Source organism: Anguilla rostrata, chromosome 5 (assembly GCF_018555375.3).
Source record: "Anguilla rostrata isolate EN2019 chromosome 5, ASM1855537v3, whole genome shotgun sequence".
NCBI lineage: Eukaryota > Metazoa > Chordata > Actinopteri > Anguilliformes > Anguillidae > Anguilla > Anguilla rostrata.
The window spans coordinates 29,814,576-29,842,004 of record NC_057937.1 but is presented as its reverse complement, the minus strand read 5'-3'; the positions used below and the strand labels follow the sequence as shown (position 1 = coordinate 29,842,004).

Here is a 27,429-nt window from a genome sequence, read left to right as displayed (position 1 = left end):
AGGTGAACATTTATTTGTTACGGTGTTGCACAGTGTACCGAAAATGTAATTTGTTACCTTGTGGCTGGCTCCTGTTTTCCTTGATCATATATATCTGTGCCCACTGTCTTACATTTTTCTTAAAAAGGTTTCAAATGATCTTAAAGAAGTATGTCTTGCTTAGTGCACTGAAGCGTGTATATTATGTAGACCACATGTAAAAAAATTGGATGTTTTAAGTCTTTGAATTCAAAGGCAGAGAAATTCAGTTGAAAGCTATGCTAGTACACCAGTGTAGCTTGCCATCCTGTTCCTTGTCCTTCCTTCTCGCACTTAGCATGTTGGTTGGCAGCTATGGAATCCAGAAGGCACCTGATATTTTTTGCTTCTTTTTCACAGTCTATTAACATAACTAGGGGCAGACAACTCCAGTTCTTGAAGCCCAGGTTGATTTTGTAGGTTGTGGACAACAGGTAAAATCATAATGTGACTGTAGATTTAATTCAAATGTGTCGATAAAACCAGAGGTAGGGACTGGAGTTTCCTACCCCAGACAGTTTGCAGTTGGGTACTTTCCCTGCACCCGACCTGTGACCTTTAAATGCCCGCCTCCACACAGGCTGCATGTCTGTCTGTCTCTGTCTCTTACTCTCTGCTGTTCACTCAGTCACTAGCATGGAGCCCCACCCCTCCCCTTCCTCCTTGCCCGACCCTTTAGGCCCTCCCAAGGGGGAGCAGTTATAGTGCAGTCCCAAGCAAACCCAAGGAAGTTCACTCTGCTTGCACGAGGATCCACTTGACATTCCACAGAGCGAATTCAGAACCACCTTTGACCAAACATTCAGAATGGATATTTGTTTGTTTTTTTCATTCCAAAAGACGCAGAAAGACTTTTGGTCATTTTTTAGAACAGGCTGTAGTTTCAGCAAGCAGGTAAAAACCCGCAAGCTCTGACTGCGGGGACGTTGTGAAGGAAGTCAAATCACGACCGCCCGTGTGGCTCGGGCGATGGCGAGCACCGTAGCTGAATGGCGGCAGAGTGAATTTTGGGGAAAGGCCGACGGCCGGTCCCGCGCTTTGATCGCCGCGGCCGGCCCGCGAATCAGTGCCGCCGCGGCGACCAAACGCCAGGAGGCCCGAGGAGAGAGTCCCGTCTGTCTTCGGGGAGTTCTCCGGCATCACGCACTGCCTGCGGTCACGGCCCAGTGGGATTCCCTGCAATCCGGTCTCGGTCGCTGACGGTCAACGTCCCTCGCTCACCTCTGGTCCGTTTCCCTCCCATCTCGGCCTCTCCCATAAAATTGTCACATGACCACCAGGCTGGAAATTTGTCCATTGGGGACCCAGTTGGAGAAAATAAATGTACTCTCAATCCTGAAAATCCTTTTCCCTCTGAATTGTCACAGCAAAACAGTTGGTTGAATGTGAAATTTAAGTGAAAGGCAATCAGAGTGAGCTGCATTTAAACACTGGCAGATGGTAGCCTTGATCTATACTCATCTGAACACAAGATTGCCTGAAAATCTTGTATGTCACCCATATTTGATTTACTGATGAAAACAGGCATCTTACTCCAAAGCAGAAATACTTAATCTGCAAAAATGCGGTGGTCCATTTTTATTCCTGGTAATGTTGGTCATGTGACTTGGTCCTGGGTAGCTGAGTGGAGGGGATGGTGGTTGCCATTCTAACTGTTTCTCTTGCAGGGTTGGAGGGAGCCAAGCAGGCAGTTGACCTCGGGGACACTGATGAGAAGAAGTCCCAGATCAGTGCTGACAGTGGACTGAGCGTCACCTCTGGCTCTCAGGTCCGTACCCAACAACAAGGCCTATAAATTAATGCGCTCAATAGTTCTACAAGAGCTTCATCAGTCCAATAGGGTATTTCTTGAACAAAGCATGAACACTGTATCATTACATTATTTATTTGCGTAGCAGTTGCCCTTGTCTAGTGAGTTGCATGGCTCACAACAATTTAAACATGATGACTTATGTATACCTGGATATTTGCCACAGCCATTTAAGTAACTCAACCCAAACATAACTGGGCTAAACTTAACCTGATTGTGCAAGGGATAGTGTAACGTGCAGTTTGCTCACATATCTGCTGTTCATCTGTGCTGTTCCAATACTTACTTTTTCTTCCCCTCCATCTCTTCCTCCACAGAAGAGCGACTCAGAGTCTGTGGCCAGCTCGGAACCCCCAGCCCTCACCAGAAGCACCAGCCAAGATTCGGAGGCCAGCACAGTGGTAGGGCACGCCCAACCCGGAGAGCCATTTGGTGTCGTGTGCTTTACATCCAGTCACAAAAGCCCATATTTTAGGCTTAGTTCTCCATGAAGAAATAAGATACCAAAGAAAGGCTTCAGTTAACAAGGAAAAATAATGGAAAATTGAAAATGTGTGATCCAGGCATTGCAACAACCTTGCCTGTAACACATACAGCAATAATGTCATGTAGTAGCTTTAAAAGAATATATAATAATGCAGAAGTCGTAAGTGATTATGCAATAATGTTAACCACAAGGAAGCGATGCCATTGTGGGGCCTAATCAACATTGTGTTTGTTTTGTGCGGGCTGATGACTGCTCTTTACTCAGCACGTTCTTATAATCGTACCAGGTTACATTTGTGTGTTTTTAACATTGCTGCAGCAGTTATTATAAGTGCAGTGCAGCTCCACTCACCCTGTTGTCATCATGACAGGGTAAGTGATGATGAATACTGAGAAATTATATGCCTTTTAAAAGTTATATAGGCCTGGACACAAGCCCTGAGAGGGATGTTTTATTCTACTTGTTCTCATAAATTATTAGGTGTGTTGAGAACATGAAAATTGGCCCAATTATAGCACAGAATGTTTAATTTGCAAGCACTCATTTTGAAATAAAAAAGGTTTGTTAAGATAATTGTAAGGTGTAAGTGTAATGTATTCAAATTCAAAATCTAGTCCTTGAGTGCCCAATTATATTTTAAATTATGTTACTTTGTGTAGTAGAGCGCAATCCTAATTGACCAGGCTGATGTTTCGCAACGGATTCCAGCCTAAAGAAGCTAGTGCTTATACTGATGCTAATGAAAGCCTGCAGAATTGAAGTCCTGAGCTTGAGTTTTAAAAATTTGACCTTAAGAAGCAATAACTCGTAAAAATTTCCTCAGACATAGTTTGGCACATTGACCTAAACTAACTTAAATTGTTTTTGTTGTGAAAGAAGAAAACAACACGCATTTACTTTTACGTCAGAGTTAAGTTCATACGTTGATTGAGTCCAGGTCCAGGCAGGTTTTCTGAGTACAACCCCCGCTTATGAACAGGACCAGGGGGATGTGTGTCTGAATGGCTTGGGTTGCGTTTCTCCCCTGCACAGGTGAGTAACAGCTCGGGAGAGACGCTGGGGGCCGACAGCGACCTGAGCAGCAACGCAGGGGACGGGCCGGCTGGCAGGCTAGCCCCCCACCTCACCATCTCCAGGGGAACCCTCTCCGACAGCGAGATCGAGACCAACCCAGCCACCAGCTCTGTGTTTGTGAGTGTTCTGCCATGTGGAGCAACGGATCACACAGAACTAGAGCTTGGTTCCTCATACGCCTTTCCTTTGTTGCAGAATTATACATTTTCTGATTATCAGTACCTAACAAACTTTGGTATGTTTATTTGTATTTTGGTAATTTTTCTTAAGATTATTTTTTTGTTTGTTTTTTTTGTTTTTTTAAGTTGATTTGGCCCCTGTGCAAACTGTTAAATGGTAGTCAGATTTCACACATTCGTATAATTACATTTATTTGGCATATCCAAAGCGACGTACAGTAAGTGCATACTGAAGGTCTTTAGAACAACTACAAAACACAGGTCTGACAAGGTACAATACTCATTATATAACCGTTATACATAGCCATGAACACGTTAAGTCCAGTTCACACTGTTAGCATAGGCTAGGTCAGAGAGTAATGTTAAGTCAAAAGTTAAGTATGGACGTGGTGGACCTCGGCGAGAGGATGTAATGAAATATTTGGGCGCCCCCCGGTCGTTTTAACCAGGGCAAGACTCACAAGCTGAAAGCAGGCGTAAAGCAGCCCCGTGGAAGCTTGGGCAGGGGGGCCCCAGTGATGCCCCTGGAGGACGTCAGCATGAGGATCTACCTCTGCGAAGGCCTGCTGGGTAAGCTGTCGGAGGAGCTGAGCACTGACCGCACTCCCGTACACATCGTTATCATTTAGGGGCTGTCCCAAGCTTTCCATTTTCATTTAGGTCACAGCGGGTCCAAGCTTAAATTTTTTAATTTGAAAAGGCTGATTACTGTGTGCTTGTTTCATTGTTTGATCGGATGGATCTAATCTGTCAAACTGAACAGTGATGGAAATGTCAACAAGATGTCTTCATGTTTGCACATGCGCTGTGTGGTAATTTAGTGTATTTGTAAATATGGTGAAAGGAAAAAGGAAAGTGATTTACTTGGCAAATGCTGTACTCTCTTGTTTGAACTATTTGTTCTTTTGTCCAGAGCAAGCTTTTAATTAGATATTTTTGGTGGAGCAATGACACTGTTGCAGGTGATCAAACTAATCACCAGGTTGTGTTCTTCCTTCAGGGGCCAGTCTGGTAAATATTAGAGTGTGATTACAGTGCACATTATATGATATGCTACAAATGTGTGCATGGGGAGGCAGGGCAGCATACTGGTTTAGGGAACTGGCCTTGTCACTCGAATGCTCTAGGCTTGATTCACAGGTGGGCACTGTCTGTACCCTTGAGCAAGGTGCTTAACCCGAATTGCTTCAGTAAATAACCAGCTGTATAAATGGATTGCATGAAAGGAATTTAAGCTGTTAGTCACTGTGCCAGTAAAATGTCATGTAAATGTAGTTTGAACCCTCTGAGCCGGTTCCTGCGAGCATTTTAATGAAGCGAAGTTAATGATGTGAACCGGAATTATTACTAGCCATATATTTTCATTGAAAAGGCGACGCCGTCATAAAAGCTGCTTTCCCACAAATAGCCTGCAGATTCCGAACACCACAAAGTTATGATGGGGGGAAAAACTGATTGTCAGCTTAACTGTGTAAATTATGCATGGTAATTATGTATTTCTTAAAAAAGTCAATGAAGAATAAGCTCTGCTCATTCACCAATTCATTTTTCATTTGCGACTGTCATCAGTTTTTCTTCTTTGCCCAGCTTTAGAAATTCTATATTTAGACCTTTTTTAGGACAAATGAGATTCCAGAAACATACTCAGATTCCTCTTTAACAAAGGATTAAAATGATTAACCTTAGAATTGTGTCTTCTTGGATGTACTAATGAAATAAGAAATGGGTCAAATCAGAATTTTAGTAAAAATTACTTTTCAGCCATTCCTTCGTTTTCATTGAATGCTCGAGAACATATGCTAATCAAAATGGTATTTAGTGGTGTGATCGGTCCTGTTCATATAGAACTGTGATTTTGTGAAAACCTGGGAGTGTTAACTTACTGGCAACCCTATTTGAAACATTGAATAGACTGTGACAACAAGGACAATGTTATACTACAAAACAGCTCAAATAGCAATGAATCATGGCTTCACCTTGTATTATTAACAACATGGTTTGTGGCAGGGGCTTACGGGTCACAAATATGGCTCTGTCACCATTTTTCTGGATATAAAACATTGATATCTGCACTAACATATACGTTTGTTCTTATTATCCTTACATCTTGTAAAACATGTTTGTTTTAGTTAGCTAACTAACTACTAACTATCCATGCAATCAAAACTGCCAAACCCACACGGTAAGTTAATCAGTATTTAAGCAATACGGCATGACAGAAAGTGCTGTATTGTGAATAGCTGGCTGCGGGGGTGTTTTTAGGCAGGACGTGAAGTGGAGTGCTGGCAACCCCCTGTAGCCGTGGCTGTATTCACGATACAGCACAGCCTCAAGTGCCGTATTGCTTTTATAATACGGTTACAGGATATAGAAACAATTCAATGATGGCAATATTATTTATTTTGTAATATTATTTGTAAGCAATGGTTTGTGCAAGGAGTGATACTGTTCACGAACAGGCTGTTTGAATAACTGTTACTTCATCAGGTTTCCTGTCACTGTAGAATATGGTCTCAGCCCATCAGCATCCAGGATTAAAACAACTTGTTTTATAATTAGTAAAAATATATTTAACAAATTAATTTGAACATTGAATATTATGGTCACTGTTATTAGCTAAGTGTGCATGTGAGACAGTGTTGACAGCTTCAAGCCAGCTGACTAATGTTGGACAGCTAGCAGCTAGCTAATGTTAATTAGCTTTCAGAAGAAGCTACTAGTAAACTATAATGTAATGTTTAACAAACCTGTGTGAATCTGGTTAGTGTTAAGCCTTCCTTTTATTTTAGATTGGTTATATTTCATGTTCTTGGGAAATCCTTTGAGAAGGTAAATGTTGAGATCACCCTGTCTTGAAAAAGCCATATCAAATTCTGAAGCAAAGTTATTTAACTACCCAGAATGAACTTGGCTTGTTATAGGGTGAAATGAAATGTAGGCACTTACGGCCCTGATTTTCTTAAAAAGTGGAATAGCTTTCATCATGCTCTTAAGCAGTAATCTGCTGATTAAGTATACTTAATCTAGTAGGTAATGTATCCAGCAGCAAAGGTTTTTAGTTATGCAGGCATTCCATAACCTTTAATCTTCTTAACTTGTGCATGTATCCATCTCTTTTAACATTCTGCGTTCTTAATGAATTTAACGCAACTCTCCGATTATTAATATTGGCTTGACTACTAATACCTATGCAGCGGTAAGTATGTCACTGTTTTTTGTTTTTTATTTCTGGGCTGTTTGCCTTCTGAGCTTGCTGTTGACCAGAATGCGGCGCGGTGCGGTGTGGCACGTGCTTCCTTTAGCTTAACTCCTTTGCGTGCCGCCTCTTTCCCTCATTGGCTGCGTAGGGCGGGACAAGAGCTCCGTGTGGGATCAGCTGGAGGATGCCGCCATGGAGACCTTTTCTCTGAGTACGGCTCGTCTCTTCCTGTCTGCGTGTCTCGCCTCTGCTAGCGCCACCATAGCCGTCTGCATGCTGTCTCCCCTTTCCAAAACGCACTGTGGCTTTTTAAAAATTCGCTTCACGTCTTTCACCTTTCCCATTCGTGGCCTTGAACCAAATCCTCTGCTGTCTGCAGGTCTGTCCACTTGGCTCTGGGTTAAATAGAAAAAGGCTTTGTAATTCTTTGCAAAGAGCAGCAGAGAAATCATTTTTAAAAAATCAATGAAACTCCTTGTTGCTGGCCTTGAACTGTCCACAACTGGTTGTTGAGTTAACGTAAGGAGGTAAACAGCTATGTGTGTAGAAGCAGAAACTTGCAGTGCAGAAGGATTCGGGGACTAGGGCTTGCACACGCCACATTCCTGACCTACAGTGCCTTGTTTTGTAACACAGAAAAATTGACCAGTGCATTCCTCTCTGCATCACTTGTGAATCACTCTCTACCTGAATAGGTTTGTGATAGTTACGGTGCATTCACACAGCGAACAACTCGTCAGCCAAGTTGCCGGAAGTCCATTCATTCTCTATGTAGCAGAGCGACGCCCAGCAACACGAGAAACTGGGCAACTGAGCAACCAAAGTTGCCTGAAAAATGATGCTCATAGTTGCCCAACTTTTCGCAGGCATTGCCCGTCAACAACCAATCAGAGTTTCGGACTTCCTGTTTCTCCAACCGATATGATACCATTTTGTGAATTATTGTTTTGCTCAGTGAGGAAAAATGGACGAACAGCTTATCATTATGGTACAATTGCACCCGGTGTTATACAGCATTTTTTAAAAAGAGTACAGGGATAAGCATCTGAAAATGACGCTTGGACGGCAGTTTCGACTTGCTTGCTAGCTAGCTAGTGAGGGTGATTGAGAGATCGCTAGCTAGGCAGCTAACTAGTGAGAGATATGGAGAGATATATGGCTAATAGAGGTAGCAATAACAAATATTTATCAGTGTCCTGACATAACTATAGAAACAAAAGGAGATGATATGTAGCTATATGGCAAATATACATCTTTGATGACGTCGTTATTTCTCTTCAATAATATGTAATTGCATGAGACCACTAAGAAGATACAACGGGAAGCTCCTGCCCCTCCGTCAGCCTAGTAAACTTGAGCAACCCATCAACCGAGTTGCTCGCTGTGTGAACGCAGGGTCAGAGTCTGTAAAACCTGCATGCCCTAAAAGGGTTTCATCATATGGGTTAAATAAGACCTTGTTCCTGAGCACTGATATGACTGGTGTAAAGCAAAAAAAAAAAAAGAAGTGACTACAAGAATGGCTTGGTCATGTTTAATTGGGCTTCTAGCTCATCCATCCACTCTGGTAGACAAACAGTGCATCCTGACGTTTGACCTTTTGCAGGTGTTTTTCTTATTATTCTGGCTTGGTCATAGTGATGCACAAATGGTGATGCACAGAGAACGGGCAATTTTCAGTCCATTATAAAGCCCCAAGGACTCCCCAGCCTTGGTTCTGGAGGGCCACAGGGCACGCTGGTTTTTGTTATCAGTGAAAGTGGTTGATTACACAATTAACTCACCTCACCTGGTGTCTTGGATTTGACTGCAACTGTTGCCAAGGTGAAAACAAAAACCAGCACATTGAGGATGCCAGGACCATGGGTGGAAAGCCCTGCAGTAGTCTATACATCAGGGGTGTCCAGTCTTATCCAAATTGGGCCAGTGTGCATGCAGGTTTTTATTTTAGCCCAGCACTTGATTCAGCTAATTACCTAATCATAGTCTTCAATCAAGACCTTGAGAATCAGGTGACTTAGTGCTGGGCTAGAACAAAAACCTGCACCCACTCCGGCCCTATTCCTATATAATTTAAAGCTCATTGTCATGTGAAAATCTGTTTTTAATTCATTCATTTTTTGTCAGTGTCTACATTACCAATTTACATTATTCATGAACCGTTACCATTCCATTACGTTTTCATGAAAATTACATGCATTGCCATTCAATCTCATGCCACGGCCATGCCTAGCCTAGAGAAAAATTATCTTGTGTGTCTAAATCGAAAAATGTGTACTATTGATTATAGTTCCAATGACGAATGATCGCTCTCTTGAAATCACATTACATGAGGGCATTGAAATTGGCATTTTAGCAATGCCAGTATAATGAATGTAGATGTTTTTGCATTATAATTAGCTTCTAGCACATCTCCTTTGCTCCATGAAGAAAGTTAGCATGTTGGCTTGGTGCTCAGTGGGGTTTTATTTTTGCCTGTGACATTAACAATATTCAGTTCAATTTAGCTGCAAGCCTTTCTTCCCTTTTGGATGAGCCCTGGAATGCATTGTTAAATCACCTGTTGATATGGGTACATAAAAAAGGCCTTGGACCACTGGATACCTGACAGTTTTTTTTAATACATCCGATAGTGCTAAATACTATGGTCAGAGAGGATTATGAATTCATTTGTTTAGTTGCTGTGTTTGCATGACAAAGTCTAGATTATCTGCATTATATGTTCCCTTTCTGGATATATTTATATCCCAATTTCCAATTTTTATTCCCATGGTGACCTTTGATTGTCACTCATCAAAGAGTATTAATTGGAAAGTAGTTTCTGAAAGGGAATTAAAGGTCTGATATCTCTCAGATGTGAACACAGAATACCTGTATGTTATTCTGTCATCTGCGTCATCCCTTTTGGAATATGTTTGGCATTGTACTTACTGTGAGGTCGTGTGTGTGTGCGTACGTGTCTGTGCCTATGCGTGTGTGTGCGTCTGTGTGTGTGCATGTGCATCTGTGTGTGTGTGTCTGTGTGTACAGGTAAGGAGCGCTCCACTCTCTGGGACCAGGTCCAGTTTTGGGAGGATGCCTACCTGGACGCTGTCATGCTTGAGCGGGAGGGGATGGGCATGGACCAGGGGCCGCAGGAAATGATTGACAGGTGGGCCGGACTGTCCGATGGAGGGGGCAGGGCGTTTGCAGCCAGGTAGCAGAGCACTGGCTGACTGTAGTGTTCTTCTCCTGTGCAGATACCTGTCACTTGGAGACCACGACCGGAAACGCCTGGAAGACGATGAGGACAGACTGCTAGCGACTCTGCTACACAACATGATCGCTTACATGCTGATGATGAAGGTACCCTCCTCTGTCCTCTGTCTCAGGCACACACACACACACACACACACACGGACACACTCACAAACACACACACGCACACAGCATGGTTGCTTACATGCTGATGATGAAGCTACCCTCCTCTCTCTCACACACACACACACACTCTCACACATACGCACACAACATGATCGCTTACATGCTGATGATGAAGCTACCCTCTTCTGTCTCTCTCTCACACACACACACTTACAAACACACCCACACAATCAAGCACATGCACACAACATGATCGCTTACATGTTGATGATGAAGGTACCCTCCTCTGTCTCTCTCACACACACAAACACACCCACACAATCAAACACACGCACACAACGTGATCGCTTACATGCTGATGATGAAGGTACTTTTCTCCGTCACACTCACAGGCACACACGCAACATGATCGCTTACATGCTGATGATGAAGATACCCTCTTCTGTCTCACACACACACACCTCTCTCTCACATACACACGCACACAACACGATCGCTTACATTCTCATGATGAAGGTAGCCTCTTCAGTCTCACACACGCTCTCTTTGTCTACGATCTGATTGATTTGAGAAGTTTTTCGCTGGTGCGGGCCGTTGGATCAGTTGTCTTGAATTTCAGACTTGATTTCCCCACTGTACCTACAAAAGGTCTTGATTCGTCAGCAGAGGCATCTGATGGCTGATTTATTAGCAAAGCACTTCCCCAAAAATTGGGTGCGCTTGTCTAACATCAGCCTGGTCAGGCTCATACTACTGTTAGATTATTAACATGAGAAGGCTGTTCGGAGGCTTGCTTTCAAAAATTTGGTTTCCACACAAATTGTATTCTGAAGTATTGGTACAGCTGAGCTTATGTTCAGCACATCTTTTGATAAAAGTAAGTATGAAAACAGGTAATGCACGTAACAGGTAAGACACAGGCACACAACACGATCGCTTACATTCTCATGATGAAGGTACCCTCTTCAGTCTCACACACACTCTCTTTGTTTTGCACACACACGTGCGCACACATGCACATCTGAGCGATGAACAGAAACTCTTTAAAGTGCTGTGATGGTCTCCTGCACAGGTGACTAAGAATGACATCAGGAAGAAAGTCAGGAGGCTGATGGGGAAGTCTCACATCGGCCTGACCTACAGCCAGGAGATCAATGATGTTCTGGAGCGGCTGCCCACCCTGGTGAATATATGCTACTGTCACACAAAGGCTCGTGCTTACAGCTGAATCCCCTGGCGAGCCTCTTGCCATTTGGACTGCAATTCATTAAATTGAGTGAGATCTTCCTTTAGTTTTTTTTTTTTTTAAACCCCAGGTAGCCTAATATCTTTAGGCTGTAGTGCAAGTAAAATAGGCACTAAAGTTGCAAGAAATATGGCAAAGAAAGAAGGCATTTGGCTTAGATGTGTGGGACCAAGTAAACATGTTTTGGCAAGGTTATTCCATGTGGGAAACTGCAAAGCAGCTTAAGATTTTCAGGTGCAGTGTTCAGTTCAGTTCAGTACACACTGACGGGCAGTAATGTTAGCAAATATATTTCTGGTGACTCGTCTTTTCATATAATTTAATGTGCATAGAATTAAAATATTTTTAACATACGCTAAATGCACAATGGAACTTGGACAGTAATTTATGTTGCTCACTACCCATTCACATTCACACTGATCAAACAACTGCCTGCCTAAATACCTGGCACCTTCCTAGTTTGTGTATGTCAAAAATATTGAACATGTATGACATACAAGTCATTTTTTTCATGCGTCATTTCCCTCAAAAACTTCCACAACTGACCAGTGGGGGGATCCATTGATGTGGCACATAGCTTGGGGAACACTGTTGTAAGACAAGATGTGCTGCAATTGTGTTACAGACTGGGCGGGAGCTCTCAATCCGGCCCAGTGGGAGCCGTCACATCAAGAAGCAGACTTTTGTGGTGCATGCTGGAACGGACACCACAGGAGATATCTTCTTCATGGAGGTATGAATAGATGCAAGGCCTTTTCATTCTCAGGCTTTGTGCTGCAAGGCCTTCGCCTGTACTGCTGTTCCTGCTGTAGCCGAGCAGTGTCAATTTCACGCTTAACCTTGAACTGCATGGAAACGGATTGTCATCGGTCCATAATTCGGCTGTAATTTGACTGCCATTGTCCATGAAACCTATTTATGTGGTGAGATTTTTCAAGTTGAGACTGTATGCAGAGAGCTTTCAATTGCAGAAAATGAGAAATTATAATAACAGATATAGGTGCAAGATAATGTAACTGAAGCGTTTAAGAGGACAAAAAGATTGAATGAAACCGCAGACCTGGAATGCTGTCAAATTGCAGTTGAGAGAGCGTAACGACAGAGGCAGAGACGTAGACTGAGGAGACCTGAGTTTTGACAGAGGGAAAGTGAGGCCAGGCAAAGACAGCTCTCCCCCTCCTCCCTAGGTGTGCGACGACTGCATCGTCCTGCGAAGCAACATCGGCACGGTGTACGAGCGCTGGTGGTACGAGAAGCTCATCAACATGACCTACTGCCCCAAGACCAAAGTCCTGTGCCTGTGGAGACGTAACGGCCAGGAGACACAACTCAACAAGTTCTACACCAAGAAGGTGAGTCCCGGCCCTCCAAGGACAGGGAGCCTTTCCGCGGCTCGCCCGCCAAGTTTACCTCAAAGAACCCCCCGGAAGAACAAGTCCAGTGACTGGGAAGAATCTTCTGGAAAGCGAAGCTACGGTTTGCGGGGTTAGCTCCCGCTAATCTCCCATGAACATCAGCCTGGTCAGGCTCGTAATACTGTGAACATGAGAAGGCTGTTCAGAGGCTTGCTTTCAAAATTTTGTTTTCCACACAATGCTTTGTATTCTGCAGTATTGGTACAGATGAGCCTAAGTTCAGTATGTCTTTAGGCAAAGTAAGTGTGAAAACAGGGAATGCACATAACAAGCATCCTAACCCTTAAAACAACATGCTATTGATTCGAGCATTAGTGAAACACTGCCTTTCACAAAGGCTTCACCTTTGAAGCTGCCCCCTCAAATTCCTAGACTAATTCACATTATTGACTGCAGTTTTATTTACGGTGTGAGACCAATCGTCCGCAGTAAATGTCTGCAGAGGAGTGGTTTGAAGTGAAGAGGTCACGGGGTTGTTGAAAGTGTCTCTCCTCTTCCCTCAGTGTCGGGAGCTGTACTACTGTGTGAAGGACAGCATGGAGCGTGCAGCCGCCAGGCAGCAGAGCATCAAACCAGGTGAGCAGCGTGTGAGCTGGTTCTGCATGAGCATTACTCCCTGTGTGAGAGTGTGTGAGCTGGTCCTGCAGGAGCACTACTCCCTGTGTGAGAGTGTGTGAGCTGGCCCTGCAGGAGCACTACTCCGCATGTGAGAGTGTGTGAGCTGATCCTGCAAGAGCACTACTCCCTGTGTGAGAGTGTGTGAGCTGGCCCTGCAGGAGCACTACTCCCTGTGTGAGAGTGTGTGAGCTGGTCCTGCAGGAGCACTACTCCACGTGTGAGAGTGTGTGAGCTGGTCCTTCAGGAGCACTACTCCGCATGTGAGAGTGTGTGAGCTGGTCCTTCAGGAGCACTACTCCGCATGTGAGAGTGTGTGAGCTGGTCCTGCAGGAGCTCTTCTCCACGTGTGTGAGCTGGTCCTGCAGGAACACTACACCGTGTGTGAGAGTGTGTGAGCTGGTCCTGCAGGAACACTACACTGTGTGTGAGTGTGTGAGCTGGCCCTGCAGGAGCACTACTCCCTGTGTGAGAGTGTGTGAGCTGGCCCTGCAGGAGCACTACTCCGCATGTGAGAGTGTGTGAGCTGATCCTGCAAGAGCACTACTCCCTGTGTGAGAGTGTGTGAGCTGGCCCTGCAGGAGCACTACTCCCTGTGTGAGAGTGTGTGAGGTGGTCCTGCAGGAGCACTACTCCCTGTGTGAGAGTGTGAGAGCTGGTCCTGCTGGAGCTCTTCTCCACGTGTGAGAGTGTGTGAGCTGGTCCTTCAGGAGCACTACTCCGCATGTGAGAGTGTGTGAGCTGGTCCTTCAGGAGCACTACTCCGCATGTGAGAGTGTGTGAGCTGGTCCTGCAGGAGCTCTTCTCCACGTGTGAGAGTGTGTGAGCTGGTCCTTCAGGAGCACTACTCCGCATGTGAGAGTGTGTGAGCTGATCCTGCTGGAGCTCTTCTCCACGTGTGAGAGTGTGTGAGGTGGTCCTGCAGGAGCACTACTCCCTGTGTGAGAGTGTGTGAGGTGGTCCTGCAGGAGCACTACTCCCTATGTGAGAGTGTGTGAGCTGGTCCTGCTGGAGCTCTTCTCCACGTGTGAGAGTGTGTGAGCTGGTCCTTCAGGAGCACTACTCCGCATGTGAGAGTGTGTGAGCTGGTCCTTCAGGAGCACTACTCCGCATGTGAGTGTGTGAGAGCTGGTCCTGCAGGAACACTACACTGTGTGTGAGAGTGTGTGAGCTGGTCCTGCAGGAACACTACACTGTGTGTGAGAGTGTGTGAGCTGGTCCTGCAGGAACACTACACTGTGTGTGAGCTGATCCTGCAGGAGCACTTCTCTGTGTGTGAGAGTGTGTGAGCTGATCCTGCAGGAGCACTTCTCTGTGTGTGAGTGTGTGTGAGCTGGTCCTGCAGGAACACTACACCGTGTGTGAGAGTGTGTCAGGTGCCCTGTGCCCCTTCATTGTCTAATGAGTCTACGTACCAAATTTCCAAGGAGTTGAGCAGTACTTAAATAATGGCAATCAAATTGTCTGGCAGTCAGACTGGTTTTATTCATCAGAGCATCTTTACTTGGTTGTTCATTCTTCCATTCCTACTGTTATTAAAGCACAAGGAATTAAACTTTAAGGTAGGGACATTTGCTGAAAACGCTTGATTATAGTACAGTACTTAGCATTGTATGCCTAAAACGCCTACACCCTGTTTATAATGCAATTTATGATAACTACTGTTGATACTACTCCCTGTGTGAGAGTGTGTGAGGTGGTCCTGCAGGAGCACTACTCCCTGTGTGAGAGTGTGTGAGCTGGTCCTGCTGGAGCTCTTCTCCACGTGTGAGAGTGTGTGAGCTGGTCCTTCAGGAGCACTACTCCGCATGTGAGAGTGTGTGAGCTGGTCCTTCAGGAGCACTACTCCGCATGTGAGAGTGTGTGAGCTGGTCCTGCAGGAGCTCTTCTCCACGTGTGTGAGCTGGTCCTGCAGGAACACTACACCGTGTGTGAGAGTGTGTGAGCTGGTCCTGCAGGAACACTACACTGTGTGTGAGTGTGTGAGCTGGCCCTGCAGGAGCACTACTCCCTGTGTGAGAGTGTGTGAGCTGGCCCTGCAGGAGCACTACTCCGCATGTGAGAGTGTGTGAGCTGATCCTGCAAGAGCACTACTCCCTGTGTGAGAGTGTGTGAGCTGGCCCTGCAGGAGCACTACTCCCTGTGTGAGAGTGTGTGAGGTGGTCCTGCAGGAGCACTACTCCCTATGTGAGAGTGTGTGAGCTGGTCCTGCTGGAGCTCTTCTCCACGTGTGAGAGTGTGTGAGCTGGTCCTTCAGGAGCACTACTCCGCATGTGAGAGTGTGTGAGCTGATCCTGCTGGAGCTCTTCTCCACGTGTGAGAGTGTGTGAGCTGGTCCTTCAGGAGCACTACTCCGCATGTGAGAGTGTGTGAGCTGGTCCTTCAGGAGCACTACTCCGCATGTGAGAGTGTGTGAGCTGATCCTGCTGGAGCTCTTCTCCACGTGTGAGAGTGTGTGAGGTGGTCCTGCAGGAGCACTACTCCCTGTGTGAGAGTGTGTGAGGTGGTCCTGCAGGAGCACTACTCCCTATGTGAGAGTGTGTGAGCTGGTCCTGCTGGAGCTCTTCTCCACGTGTGAGAGTGTGTGAGCTGGTCCTTCAGGAGCACTACTCCGCATGTGAGAGTGTGTGAGCTGGTCCTTCAGGAGCACTACTCCGCATGTGAGTGTGTGAGAGCTGGTCCTGCAGGAACACTACACTGTGTGTGAGAGTGTGTGAGCTGGTCCTGCAGGAACACTACACTGTGTGTGAGAGTGTGTGAGCTGGTCCTGCAGGAACACTACACTGTGTGTGAGCTGATCCTGCAGGAGCACTTCTCTGTGTGTGAGAGTGTGTGAGCTGATCCTGCAGGAGCACTTCTCTGTGTGTGAGTGTGTGTGAGCTGGTCCTGCAGGAACACTACACCGTGTGTGAGAGTGTGTCAGGTGCCCTGTGCCCCTTCATTGTCTAATGAGTCTACGTACCAAATTTCCAAGGAGTTGAGCAGTACTTAAATAATGGCAATCAAATTGTCTGGCAGTCAGACTGGTTTTATTCATCAGAGCATCTTTACTTGGTTGTTCATTCTTCCATTCCTACTGTTATTAAAGCACAAGGAATTAAACTTTAAGGTAGGGACATTTGCTGAAAACGCTTGATTATAGTACAGTACTTAGCATTGTATGCCTAAAACGCCTACACCCTGTTTATAATGCAATTTATGATAACTACTGTTGATAAGTCACCTACAGATTCATATAAATACAATAATTAAAACAAAATCTGCACTGCTGTCTGTATTAAGGCTATTTAGTTTGAACTCCAGCTTAAGTGTATGTATTCCTCCCTCAGCTGCCTGCAAGTAAGTAAATATATTACACCCTGAAGGCCACAGTAAAGTAGCACAGAACTGAGGTGGGGCGTGTGAGGAGGGTTGGTAGCCTGCGAGCACCTGCCATAAACAGAATATATAATATCTGATCTCTTATACAAGTTACTCAATTTAATTTGCTCTTTTGTTGTAATGATTTACGTTTTTTTTTTTTGGAAGGTGAGTTGCATCATTTCGATGCGACAGATTGCATTTGCTCTTTAGTTAAGCGGAGCTGCATTCCCCTCCTGCAGGGCCAGAGCTGGGCGGGGAGTTCCCTGTGCAGGACATGAAGACAGGAGAGGGAGGGCTGCTGCAGGTCACCCTGGAGGGCATCAACCTCAAGTTCATGCACAGCCAGGTAGGGGGCGCCGTCGCGACCGAAAAGGCCTCGCATGCCGCCGACCCCTGACGACTTTTTTCCCTCTCTCATTTTCTCCCGCTCTCTCGCGCTCCGTCTCTACAGTGTGCAGCCCGTTTCCTCTAAGAAGGTCCTGTTCGTTCTTCGATCCCAAAAAATGATAAATAAATAGTTTTACAAAGAACTTTATTCATTATACTATCTCTAAAAAACACAGTACATGATCATTATTTTGTGGAATTATGACCAGTAAAAAAAAAAAAGAAAAAGTGAAGAAAGTCACATGACTTTTGTTATGCAAAGACATCTTTGAGGAAGCTTCCATATTGTGTTTTGGCTTTATTCATTTGCTGGATGTTACTTTTTATTTGCTGATGTCTTTTGGACGTAATCTGTGGTTTGAAATGTGAGCATTCCTGACATATTACTTGTGAAAATTGTACGTTACTTCTGTTGTGCTCGAGCCCATTTTCACAGTAAGTGTTTGTATCACTATTGCTATCATTATTATTTGTTATTTCGTGGGTACTTTTCTTATTGGATGCTCTTTTGGTCAAGAGGTAAGCTCGGAGGCACGACAAAGACTTTATTTATATTTGGTATTTCCCCCATAAATATTTATATGCTGCATTCATTTTTATTATTCTTTTTCCTTTGCCTGCCAGAAAACTTAATTCGGGTATATAAAAGGATGTCTTTGAAATCCTGCCCATCTATATTCTAACTTTATGTAAAAATTTGTGTAAAAAAAGGAGACTAATGGCATACAATTACAAGTTGTACATCGTCTGACATAGTTTGTGTGGGTATTCTTAGATTATTCCATCAGGTAATAGCATTAGGTTGTATAGAAATATAATTGTATTTAATGATACAGTATTTTTTAAAAGACTGTGTGGTTTGTAGATCTTGCATCCAACTGAAAATTTAATTAGCTTTCATTATGAAATATTTTTATGGACTACCTACGCTAAAAATTACCCTCAGTCACTTCTGTCAAGTTTAAATGTCAGATCAATAACAATAACAAAATTTTTTGTGTAAATTGGTAGGCTTTATAAGTTAATGGATAGCCGGTAAAGGTCAACTTGGAAGTTTTTCATTATTTTGCATTATTTGTCCTCAGCTATGACTTACAAATACATTAATATTCACAAACACAGTTCAACGTTAATTTTAAGAACAAAATTTAGGGACATATTCTGGCCTGTGACTTTGTTAGTCGGCTTGTATTTGGTTGTGGAATTTGAGGAGAGAACAGCAAATCCCCAGAGAAAGCACACTTGAGGGGCAGGAATAGTCCTTTCCAAATTCTGTTAGCACAAAACAAAAAAAAAAGGTTAATCACCAATATGATGTTATTAATAATAAAAATTAAGCAGTAGTATGATAACTGTCATTTTGCCTGCAAGTAAGCTGGTAGTGCTTGTGCTACTGTAGATCTGATTATAATCCGTCAATGTTGGTTGCCCCTCTGATAGGTGAATATGAACATGTTCAGTATTCAGAGAACCATCGTAGCTAACGGCAAATATTCTCACGGCAGATCTCCACTGCAACGCTATGGGAAGGTTATCTGTCAGGGGGGTTTGTCTTGTTGCTGTTACATTTGTGGGTGCCAGCTCTCGTTGCTGGAGGAGGATGCATGGAGGGTTTTAGGGCTGCTGACGGGGGACAGACTTTCAAAACCAGAAAGTTCCAGCACATTTAGGTCAAACACCACAGATTTTTGACAGTTTTTTCCCCTTTGTAAATTTTATGACCATTATTGACCATTATTACTATTTGAATACATCACATCTCGGAGGGGTCTACTGTTAGCACAAAGCACTATTTTGAGCGCCAGTGTGTCTGTGCTCTCTTGTGTCCGATATTAATCCAAACCATTTCTCTCCCATGCTCTCTCCCCCTGCAAGGAGCGGAAGGTACACATCTTCTGCCATCTTTGCTTCTTAGCAGTCACTTCATTTGTTTCTATTTTCTTTATAATTGTTTCTTTTAGCTGTGTGGCCGAGTTTTTGTATGTCGTTGACAGTGTATTCAGTCTTAATGTGTGTTCCCGTAGTGGAATTTCCATGTGTGGATTACGTGGTCTTTGGTACAGTTACAAGCATGATGGGAATCGGAATTGTGATTTTAGAAGGCTGTCATTGGCCCTGATTTTTCACCAAACAGCATTGAAATACCTGGGAAAAACTCATACGTGGAGATTCCTCTATTGTGGCATCCTTTTCGTTTTTGTTTTTAATTTTTGCTGAAGCGTTGAAAGGCTTGCATACTGTGGCGTCTTTGTTTTCCTTCTTTTCATGTGTTGAACTCTTTAATCTTTATGTTCCCATTTCTGTTAGCAAAATATGTTCATGTGTCCAAGGGCCATTGCGTTATTTGCTAATGTTTGTCCCATTCTGTTCTGTTTTTTTTTTCTTTTAGGTTTTCATAGAGCTGAATCACATTAAAAAGTGCAATACTGTCAAAGGAGTCTTTGTCCTGGAGGAATTTGGTAATTACACTATTTTGATACTAGGTTTGTACACGACATGGCAGTAACTCAGATTCTTGGCACACAAAGTATTATTTAGGTAAAGCCCAGAGTTAAAATAGATCTCAGGCTCAGAAGGGCATAGTGTTATGAAAAGGAGCTATGAATGATCCTAACCAGTGTTTATTGCGCATTGAATTGAATTGGTTACAACCTCCTTTATATTGTTTCTTGATTCAAGTTGTGTTTTTCTTGTCATATGAATACCATTTTGTTCAGTGACTTGATTGGGCTGTTTGATTGACTTGATTGAATAAGAAAAGGTCACCTAACTTAAATGCCAGTAATTGTAAAAATACATATGATACCTGTCCCGTATCTGTAAATAGTGCTGTAGTCTGTATCCCTGAAGAGCAGTCTGCTTGTTTCACTTCTGTGGATGAGTAATAGTTTCATCCACATATCATTCTGAATAAAACTGGAATACCAGTTAAGCAATTCAATTCAGGAGCCTGAAATTGTCCATTGTGACACATGGCACTAGTGTTGTGGTTAAGAGGCATCAGCCAAGGAGTACATCTACCAAGGTGTTTCCTTTGATTTCTTAGCAAAACAATTGATTGAACTTAGAAGGCATATCTGTATTATGTATTATGACTATCAGCTTTAGTCCCATTGTAGTTTGTTGTGTTTGGTAAGGTTTGGTCATAACTGGTCACAGTTGGGTCACAGTTGATTATTTGTTGTGGTAGTCAGTCGGAGAGGTAGTGTGAGCAAGGTGTAGATTTTTTTTTTTTTTGAAGTTGGGGTTCCGTTTTTTAGCGTAGAAGAATTTCTAACAGAGGAGTCAGGCTATTTTTGGGCGACCCCCTTCCCCCTTCCTCTCCCCTCCCCTTCCCTCCTTCCAGTGCAGGTTTGAGTTACTGCTGTGTCTCTGTGCTTCTTTTGTAATCCGTTCCCTCACCTTCGCTGCTATGAAAACCTTCATTCTCCAGCAGGTAAAGTGCTGTCACCTATATATACCTACTACTTCTCTCTGTGGATGTCCACCCTTCTCCTAGATATGAAGTTCATTTTTCACCCCCTACCATGATGTCATGGCTACCTTTTCTACCCCTCCCCCCACCCCACCCCACCCCACTGAGATTTTCAGTTTGAGACTCAGAATTAACAGTTCTGTGTTTCCCTTGAAACCTCCTTAAACATACATACTGAGTCCTGTTTGCTTTATTAGCATTGTTCCTGTTTATTCATAATTTATTTCAGCATTTTTTTCCACCACGCCTGTTTGTGAAAGAGATTGCTCCTGTACGTCCAGTCCCCCAAGTGACAGAACTGACAAGTTCTGTTGCAAGTAGCCTCACTTGTCAGGCTCATAAACTTATGGTGCTATGAGAATTACGAGGCTGACACTCAAACGTAAAATATGTCCACCCAACCTCCAGGGATGTGCTTTGCTAACAAACCATTGGGAAGTTGCTTCTTCTTCCCTGTCATGATCATGTGTGGGCCGAGTTTAAACCGGGGGTAGATGTTCAAGATATCTCAGCCATTCGCCTACAAAATAAAACTGGCTAAAATTTAGTAGGGTCAATGAAATTTCAGAATATCAGATCTCAGAAACTTCAACTTGCCTTTTCAGACAGTCTACAGATGGAGTTACTGGGATGGAGACTGTGTTATGAACGATGACTGTTGATGCCTTAATTTGCTTACAGTTACCTGCACTGCAAACAATCGTATTCTTTTCTTGAACCATTTTGTTGTTTCGAATTTCAAATCTGATTTCAGGCATTTTCTGTTTTTGTGTGTGTGTATAAACCCTCCCATTTCAGTCTTTTGTTTCAATACACACATCATTTGTTCCATAATTGCATATGTCATGGTTATAAATTTTTTGTTGCTGTGGGCCCTGGAGGTCGTCTTTGTATACAGATTAATCCATATTAATCCAGTATTTGAGCCTAATGACTAGCAAATGGAATTGACTCCATTTGTCATTGTTAATACTTACTGTGCTTTAAGCACTAATGTTGTAATTAGCTGTTTTTGCTTGCTCCCCTGGTGAATTGATTTAAGGCCTCTGTGCACTGTACTATAAGGGCAAATCAATCATCAATAATTTAGCATGAATTTTGTATGAATATAATAGCTATTACATTAAAGGGATCTTGGATCAGATTTCAGAAATCCAGTCCAATTCAAAACACCTGGCTATCAGCGGTCAAATGGAGTGGCTAGTGAATAATAACTCAATAGTAATAGCTGTCCATATTTTCAGAAGGAATTTATTACTTGTACGCACACAAGCAGGACATCTTATTCATACATTGTTTTATAAATGTCGTCAGGAAAATATTTTTCCCCATATGCGCCACTTTCAAAAAGAACCTGGCTCAAGAATGTAGTTGAAGAATCCAGTATGTGCTTAAGTTTGCTCAGCTAGCAGATAAAAGTATAACTGGTAGTGAGCTACATTCAGTGCGTGAATGACCTCTCCCAACCTATCCTCTCTACTGCCCACTCATGTCTAATGTCTTTAGAGGAATATGTGGACTAAATCACTTCTATAAGAACTAAAAGGTGTTAGGCTCACTTGCTTTAGGATATACAACATTTATGCTATTATTTCAAATACATAATTTCACAGTACATTATAACAATGCTCACATAAAATCAACAAGATAATTTTTTTACATTTTATTTAATTGTCCTGCTTGAAGTACAAATTAAAAAGTGTCAGGTCCAAAAACCTATCCAAACTCAAAAAGGCAGACAGACAGACAGACAGACAGACGGACATCATAATTGAAGACCATTTTCCTCGTTTGTGTCTCTGCATAGCTGATGTAATTTCCCACTGTCTCAATGTACTTCCCAATGTACATACACTTGTGAAAACAAAGCATTAACATGATTGTTCTTATTATTAGAATGTTAGTTCTAATTGAATTGTATTCTGCTGAGTAAAAAGCATGCTTATTGCAGGCACTGTCTCATTGGCAGCTAATTTGAACATACCTGTGCCTTTTCGCTTCCACTTGAAAATGCTGATGTAATTAGTAGGTCTGAATTGTCAAGTAATATTTGTTGCACAGTAACTTTGCCGTGAATGGGTGAAATGCTAGGCGTACTGACACAAAATGCGTGATATTGTCTACTAAACGACATTACCATCACTTGGAAGAAGTGGTTCATGCAACTTGGTAGCTTCTACATAGCGAGTCCCCCTTTGAAAGATCAGCCTGTCTTTCAGCCCGGAACAAGCTGTCATGGCTTTGCTTGATGATCATGTGAAATTGCAGCTGTGTGCACGTCCCTGTCATTTCAGCTCTTGACTTCCCGTATGATTTTCAACCAGTGTTGAATTCTCTGTTTTGTCTCTTGCCCGTCCGGTTGTAGTTCCTGAAACTAAAGAAGTGGTGATCCACAAGTACAAGACTCCAATGGTGAGTGATTTGCCCACCTGTACCTCAACCCAATCAGGCTTTGATATACTGTACTAGCATTTAGGTACAGCTATATAATATATGGCACTGAGCAGATTCTTGGCCATAGCAATGTAGTTATTGAAAGGTCAGTTAATTGAAACTCCTGTTAGTACAAGCGTACATCACATTTATGTCACGATGGTTGCACATGCATAGTGGTGACAGAAAACAGGAAAACTGAGATAAAGAGAGAGTTGGTTAAGTTCCTGAAACACCGACAAAATGTGTTGTTGTGTTATTGCCTGTCAAAGGAGAAATGGCAAAAAATAAGGTATTCATTTTTATTGGACGCTATCGTCCAAGCTAAGCGCAGACATTATGATAAGAACAGACTGATGCTATGCATAGTTCTCCTCTCTGCATTGCCCATTTCATATCGGGTGACGTTTTCTCCAGTGCTCAACACACACCAAGCCAGAAATGAATGAATTAAGCTTACAGTTAATGCTAACTAAGCAGCTTCCACAAAGTTAGCATTAGTAGGTTAGTAGGGAAACACCATTGACCAATATTATTTGCAACCTTAGCGCGTAGGCAAGAGTAGCTTCTAAACGCTCAGGGCAAGTTTATAACATCAGTTTATGAGGCAAGCATAGAATTATTGAACTGGCATATTGTACTGTGGTGTATAGGCTATATACGCATGGCTATTTGAGAAATGGCATACATGTCATGTGTTTCCACTTTCCAGCATGATCGCGCACAAACTTAGCTAAGCCTAAACTAAACCCTGTTTTCAAGTGGTCGTAGTTTTCGAGTCGGGAACATGCCACTCCAATTCGTGTTGCATCTAGAATGCTGATTTTTCAAGAGTTCCACTTTCCGCTTTCTGCTCAACCTCATCATCCGACATAATAAGATGTTCATGTGGACCTTCCTGGTGGGAAACTCGTGTAGATCATAAATCCGACAATACTTGAAAGCAGCGTTAGCCCTAGCTGAGTTAAAAGTTGGACCATCTGACAAGATAGCTAGATTACCTCAGTAACGTTACAATGTAGTGAACAATGATCTCTTAATGGATTCTTATTAGTGTTGTTTAATTAGTCTTTTGCCGACAAACCTTTAAAATAATTTGACAAGGTGTCCTGAGGATAATATTGTTTTCTATGAGTTAGCAAGCTAATGATAAAAGTATCACGCTCAGATCATTCTTTTGCAACCACTGCTACATCAGACAAACTGTCAAGAGACCAGACTTCCTGCCACCAGTTTGGCTCCACCCACGAAAAAACATCATCCAAGTTTACTCGCACCAGAATGGTCTATATGCAGCAGCATTGCAAAAATAGGTTGTTCAGAGATACAGTATTATAGAATAATGACCCACACTGCATTGCAACTCATCAATCAGATATTCAGTCTGGGCTAAATTTGAATATTATATTGCATAGTAAAATCAGTTCTAAGACTTATTATTACTCAATTGCAGCATCACAAATGGCCTTTAACTGCTCTGCTCTTTCTGCAGGCTCACCAGATCTGCTACTCTGTGCTGTGTCTCTTCTCCTACATGGCCGCCGTGAGGGGGAAGGAGGCGGAGACCAAGCCCAAGGCCTTGTCCCCCCGGCCCCTCACCAGCTAGTCCATGCCCCCGAAAACTTCTTCCCTTGGTTACTCACCAGCTAGTCCATGCTCCAAAACCTTCTTCCCTTGGTTCCTGACCTGCTAAACTATGCCCCAAAACCTTTTTCCCTTGGTTCCTCACCTGCTAGACTATGCCCCTAAACCTTCTTCCCTTGGTTCCTCACCTGCTAGACTGTGCCCCAAAGCCTTCTCTCCCCAGCCCCTCACCAGCTAGTCTATGCCCCAAAACCTTCTCCGCTTGGTTCCTCACCTGCTAGCCTATGCCCCAAAACCTTCTTCTCTTGGTTCCTCACCTGCTAGACTATGCCCCAAAACTTTATCACCCCCAGCCCCTTACTAGCTAGTCCATACCACAACGCTATCTCCCCCCCCCCACACCAGTTAGTCTGTACCCCTACTCTACCCCCCCCCCCCCCCACACCATAGCCTCCACCTGCCAGTTCACACTTACCCTTAACCTCCACCCCTACATCCCCATGTTGTTAATGCAATGGGTGGTAGTTCAATGTCGAGTCACTTGTCTTCTGTTGCACCCCAATACTGTCCTACCCAACTGCTCAAACCTGTCTATTCTTCCCCTTTCAGTCTCCCCACCCCCTCTTCCCTGCCTCACCTCCACGTTTACACAGATTATTTTAAGTGGAATAATGAATGTACTGCTGTTGTTCCATTAATGCTTATTTATTTCTGCATCTGACTGTTTTATTTAAACGATTATTTTGACTGGATAAGAAAAGAAATGCAGGTTCCAGCTTACAATTGGGTCCTGAGCCACGTCGCAGGGAAGCGTGCTTTGAAAAACCTCTAAAATGCAGTGGCCCTCAGTGCGCACATTTGCCACTCTTTAAGCCCAGCCTCAACTCCCTACCGCTCTTGATTGCATAATGGATATTATATGTGCTTTTACGGTATCGTAAACCTTAGTCTTACGATGTATAAATTAAGGAAACATTTAAAAAGCACAGCTGTGGAGTGCTCAATAGATCTCAGTTGTATTAATCAGTGGGGAGTTGTAAATGTCTTTCCGCATTTTGCCTGAATGCTGCAGGGACTACCAGAAAGAATAACATAATTATTACATTGAAATAGTCAAATGACCAATTGTGTCGCTCCAGGTCTTCATTGAACTCCTATATTGTGATTGGTAAAAGATATGTGCTTCTCTTTAGCTTGCCTACCAAGGTTTATCTACTGTGCTAGTTATAACGTTTGTGTCTGTGGTCAGCAGTATTGAATTGCATGCTACTAAGAAAAATTATTTTAAAAAAGAAATGCTGTACATTTCACTGCAAATGCTACAATTCAATTCAGCTGTTGTTTGTCCACTAGATGTGCAATACGTTAGGCTAATGGGTCAAAGACTGATTGGAACTTAAACTACTGGCCTCTTGCATTTCTCGAGGGTAAGACCGTAAAGTGGATTTGTTTGTATAAAGAAGAAGCTAATATGAATATAAGGAGATATTTCTTAATCTATTTATGAATAGGTAACAGCTGTGTTTGGAGATTCTATCTCCTTGAGATGTAAAACTACTGTTATTTTCAGTCCTGATGTAATGTGTATGTCTGTAGTGGAGATAGGTCTGTCTGTTGTAATTGTTCCCATAATGTTTGGAAAATTTTAGCCATAGGATTTGTGGTCGTCTTAGGGTTTTTTTTTTCATCTGAGTTTTTAAAGCAAGAAACTACTGAATACTTCTGTATAGTCCTTGCACATCATTGCTAATTACAGGAGTAAGAATTCCTTTAGAATTTGCAATGCTGAAAAATAGACAAGTTAAGTATGGTGTAAATATAGCATTTCAAATAGACCGGCTCAGGTAGGGAAGAATCTCCGAATGCAGATGTTTGGAGTGGGGGGAGGGGTGGGACAGTCGTACAATATTCTATATTACAGTAAATAATATTGAAAATGTCTGTGACTTGTTTAGAAAATATGATATATAATGTCTATGTCTGCTGCTGTTGAGAGAGGGAAACGAACGCAAAACGAGTTGTAAATATTTCAGTGTTAAAGTATTTATAGAAGATGTACAGCTTTGGCAATATGAAAATAAAACACGTCCAACCTGAAGTGACCATTTTGTTTGATTCCCTTTATTTCTTTTGTATGTAAATATTGAGCTGACACTAAATGCAGACAAAGCCACTTCTGGCTACTTCATGCTTCTGAAGAAAAAAATAAATAGTTGTTGTTTTTTGGTGAAATTGTCCATTTCTGTTCTTGGAGTTAATGTGTGTTATTCAGAATTTATTTTAATAAGTTCCCATCCAGTTACAACTGCTTTTGGGATTTGACAACTCTGTGCCCGCTGGCATAAGTGGTCAATAGAGAGTGAGGCCCATCCACCCACATGAAACCAGAACAGATTATTTTTTTGGAGGTTTTGCAAGATTACTACAGTAGATCTGCATTAATGTTTTATTAAGATATAATGCACAGCAGTTTTATGAATTTTGTTCATTTGTTCATTATTCATATGTGCATTATTCATAATTTTGTTTACATACAGTGGGGTCCAAAAGCCTGAGACCACTAGTCAAGATATTTCTATTTTGCATTTGTTTTGAATGTAATACTAATTCTTTCATTATAAATGATAATATCAGCTTAACAATTTGAGTGAAAAGTTGAATTTTTGAAAAATGTACATGAACTTAAGAATATCTTCGTATTTGGTATGTCCCCCTTTTGCTTTAATAACAGCATGTACTCGAGCTGGCATGGACTCCACACGTTTGTGCATAACCTGATGA

At 42.9% G+C, this 27,429-nt stretch overlaps 1 protein-coding gene across 17 annotated transcripts in view; it reads left to right on the top strand.

The window, feature by feature from the left end:
- The window catches only part of madd (MAP-kinase activating death domain), a 105,458-nt gene extending 78,708 nt beyond the window's left edge, over positions 1-26,750 (top strand). For 5 of the 17 annotated variants that reach the window (XM_064335738.1, XM_064335735.1, XM_064335736.1 and 2 more), the window contains 15 exons: positions 1,686-1,786; positions 2,146-2,229; positions 3,348-3,506; positions 4,018-4,138; positions 6,916-6,978; positions 9,798-9,918; positions 10,007-10,112; positions 11,203-11,313; positions 12,002-12,109; positions 12,564-12,728; positions 13,295-13,367; positions 17,009-17,115; positions 19,546-19,615; positions 22,997-23,043; positions 24,557-26,750. In XM_064335738.1, the coding sequence (XP_064191808.1) occupies positions 1,686-1,786; positions 2,146-2,229; positions 3,348-3,506; positions 4,018-4,138; positions 6,916-6,978; positions 9,798-9,918; positions 10,007-10,112; positions 11,203-11,313; positions 12,002-12,109; positions 12,564-12,728; positions 13,295-13,367; positions 17,009-17,115; positions 19,546-19,615; positions 22,997-23,043; positions 24,557-24,670 (1,550 nt within the window). In that variant the 3' untranslated portion in view covers positions 24,671-26,750. The remainder of the gene's footprint in view (positions 1-1,685; positions 1,787-2,145; positions 2,230-3,347; positions 3,507-4,017; positions 4,139-6,915; positions 6,979-9,797; positions 9,919-10,006; positions 10,113-11,202; positions 11,314-12,001; positions 12,110-12,563; positions 12,729-13,294; positions 13,368-17,008; positions 17,116-19,545; positions 19,616-22,996; positions 23,044-24,556) is intronic. The other 12 variants (XM_064335741.1, XM_064335746.1, XM_064335744.1 and 9 more) reach the window with 6 other exon arrangements.
- Positions 26,751-27,429: the final 679 nt, after the last annotated feature.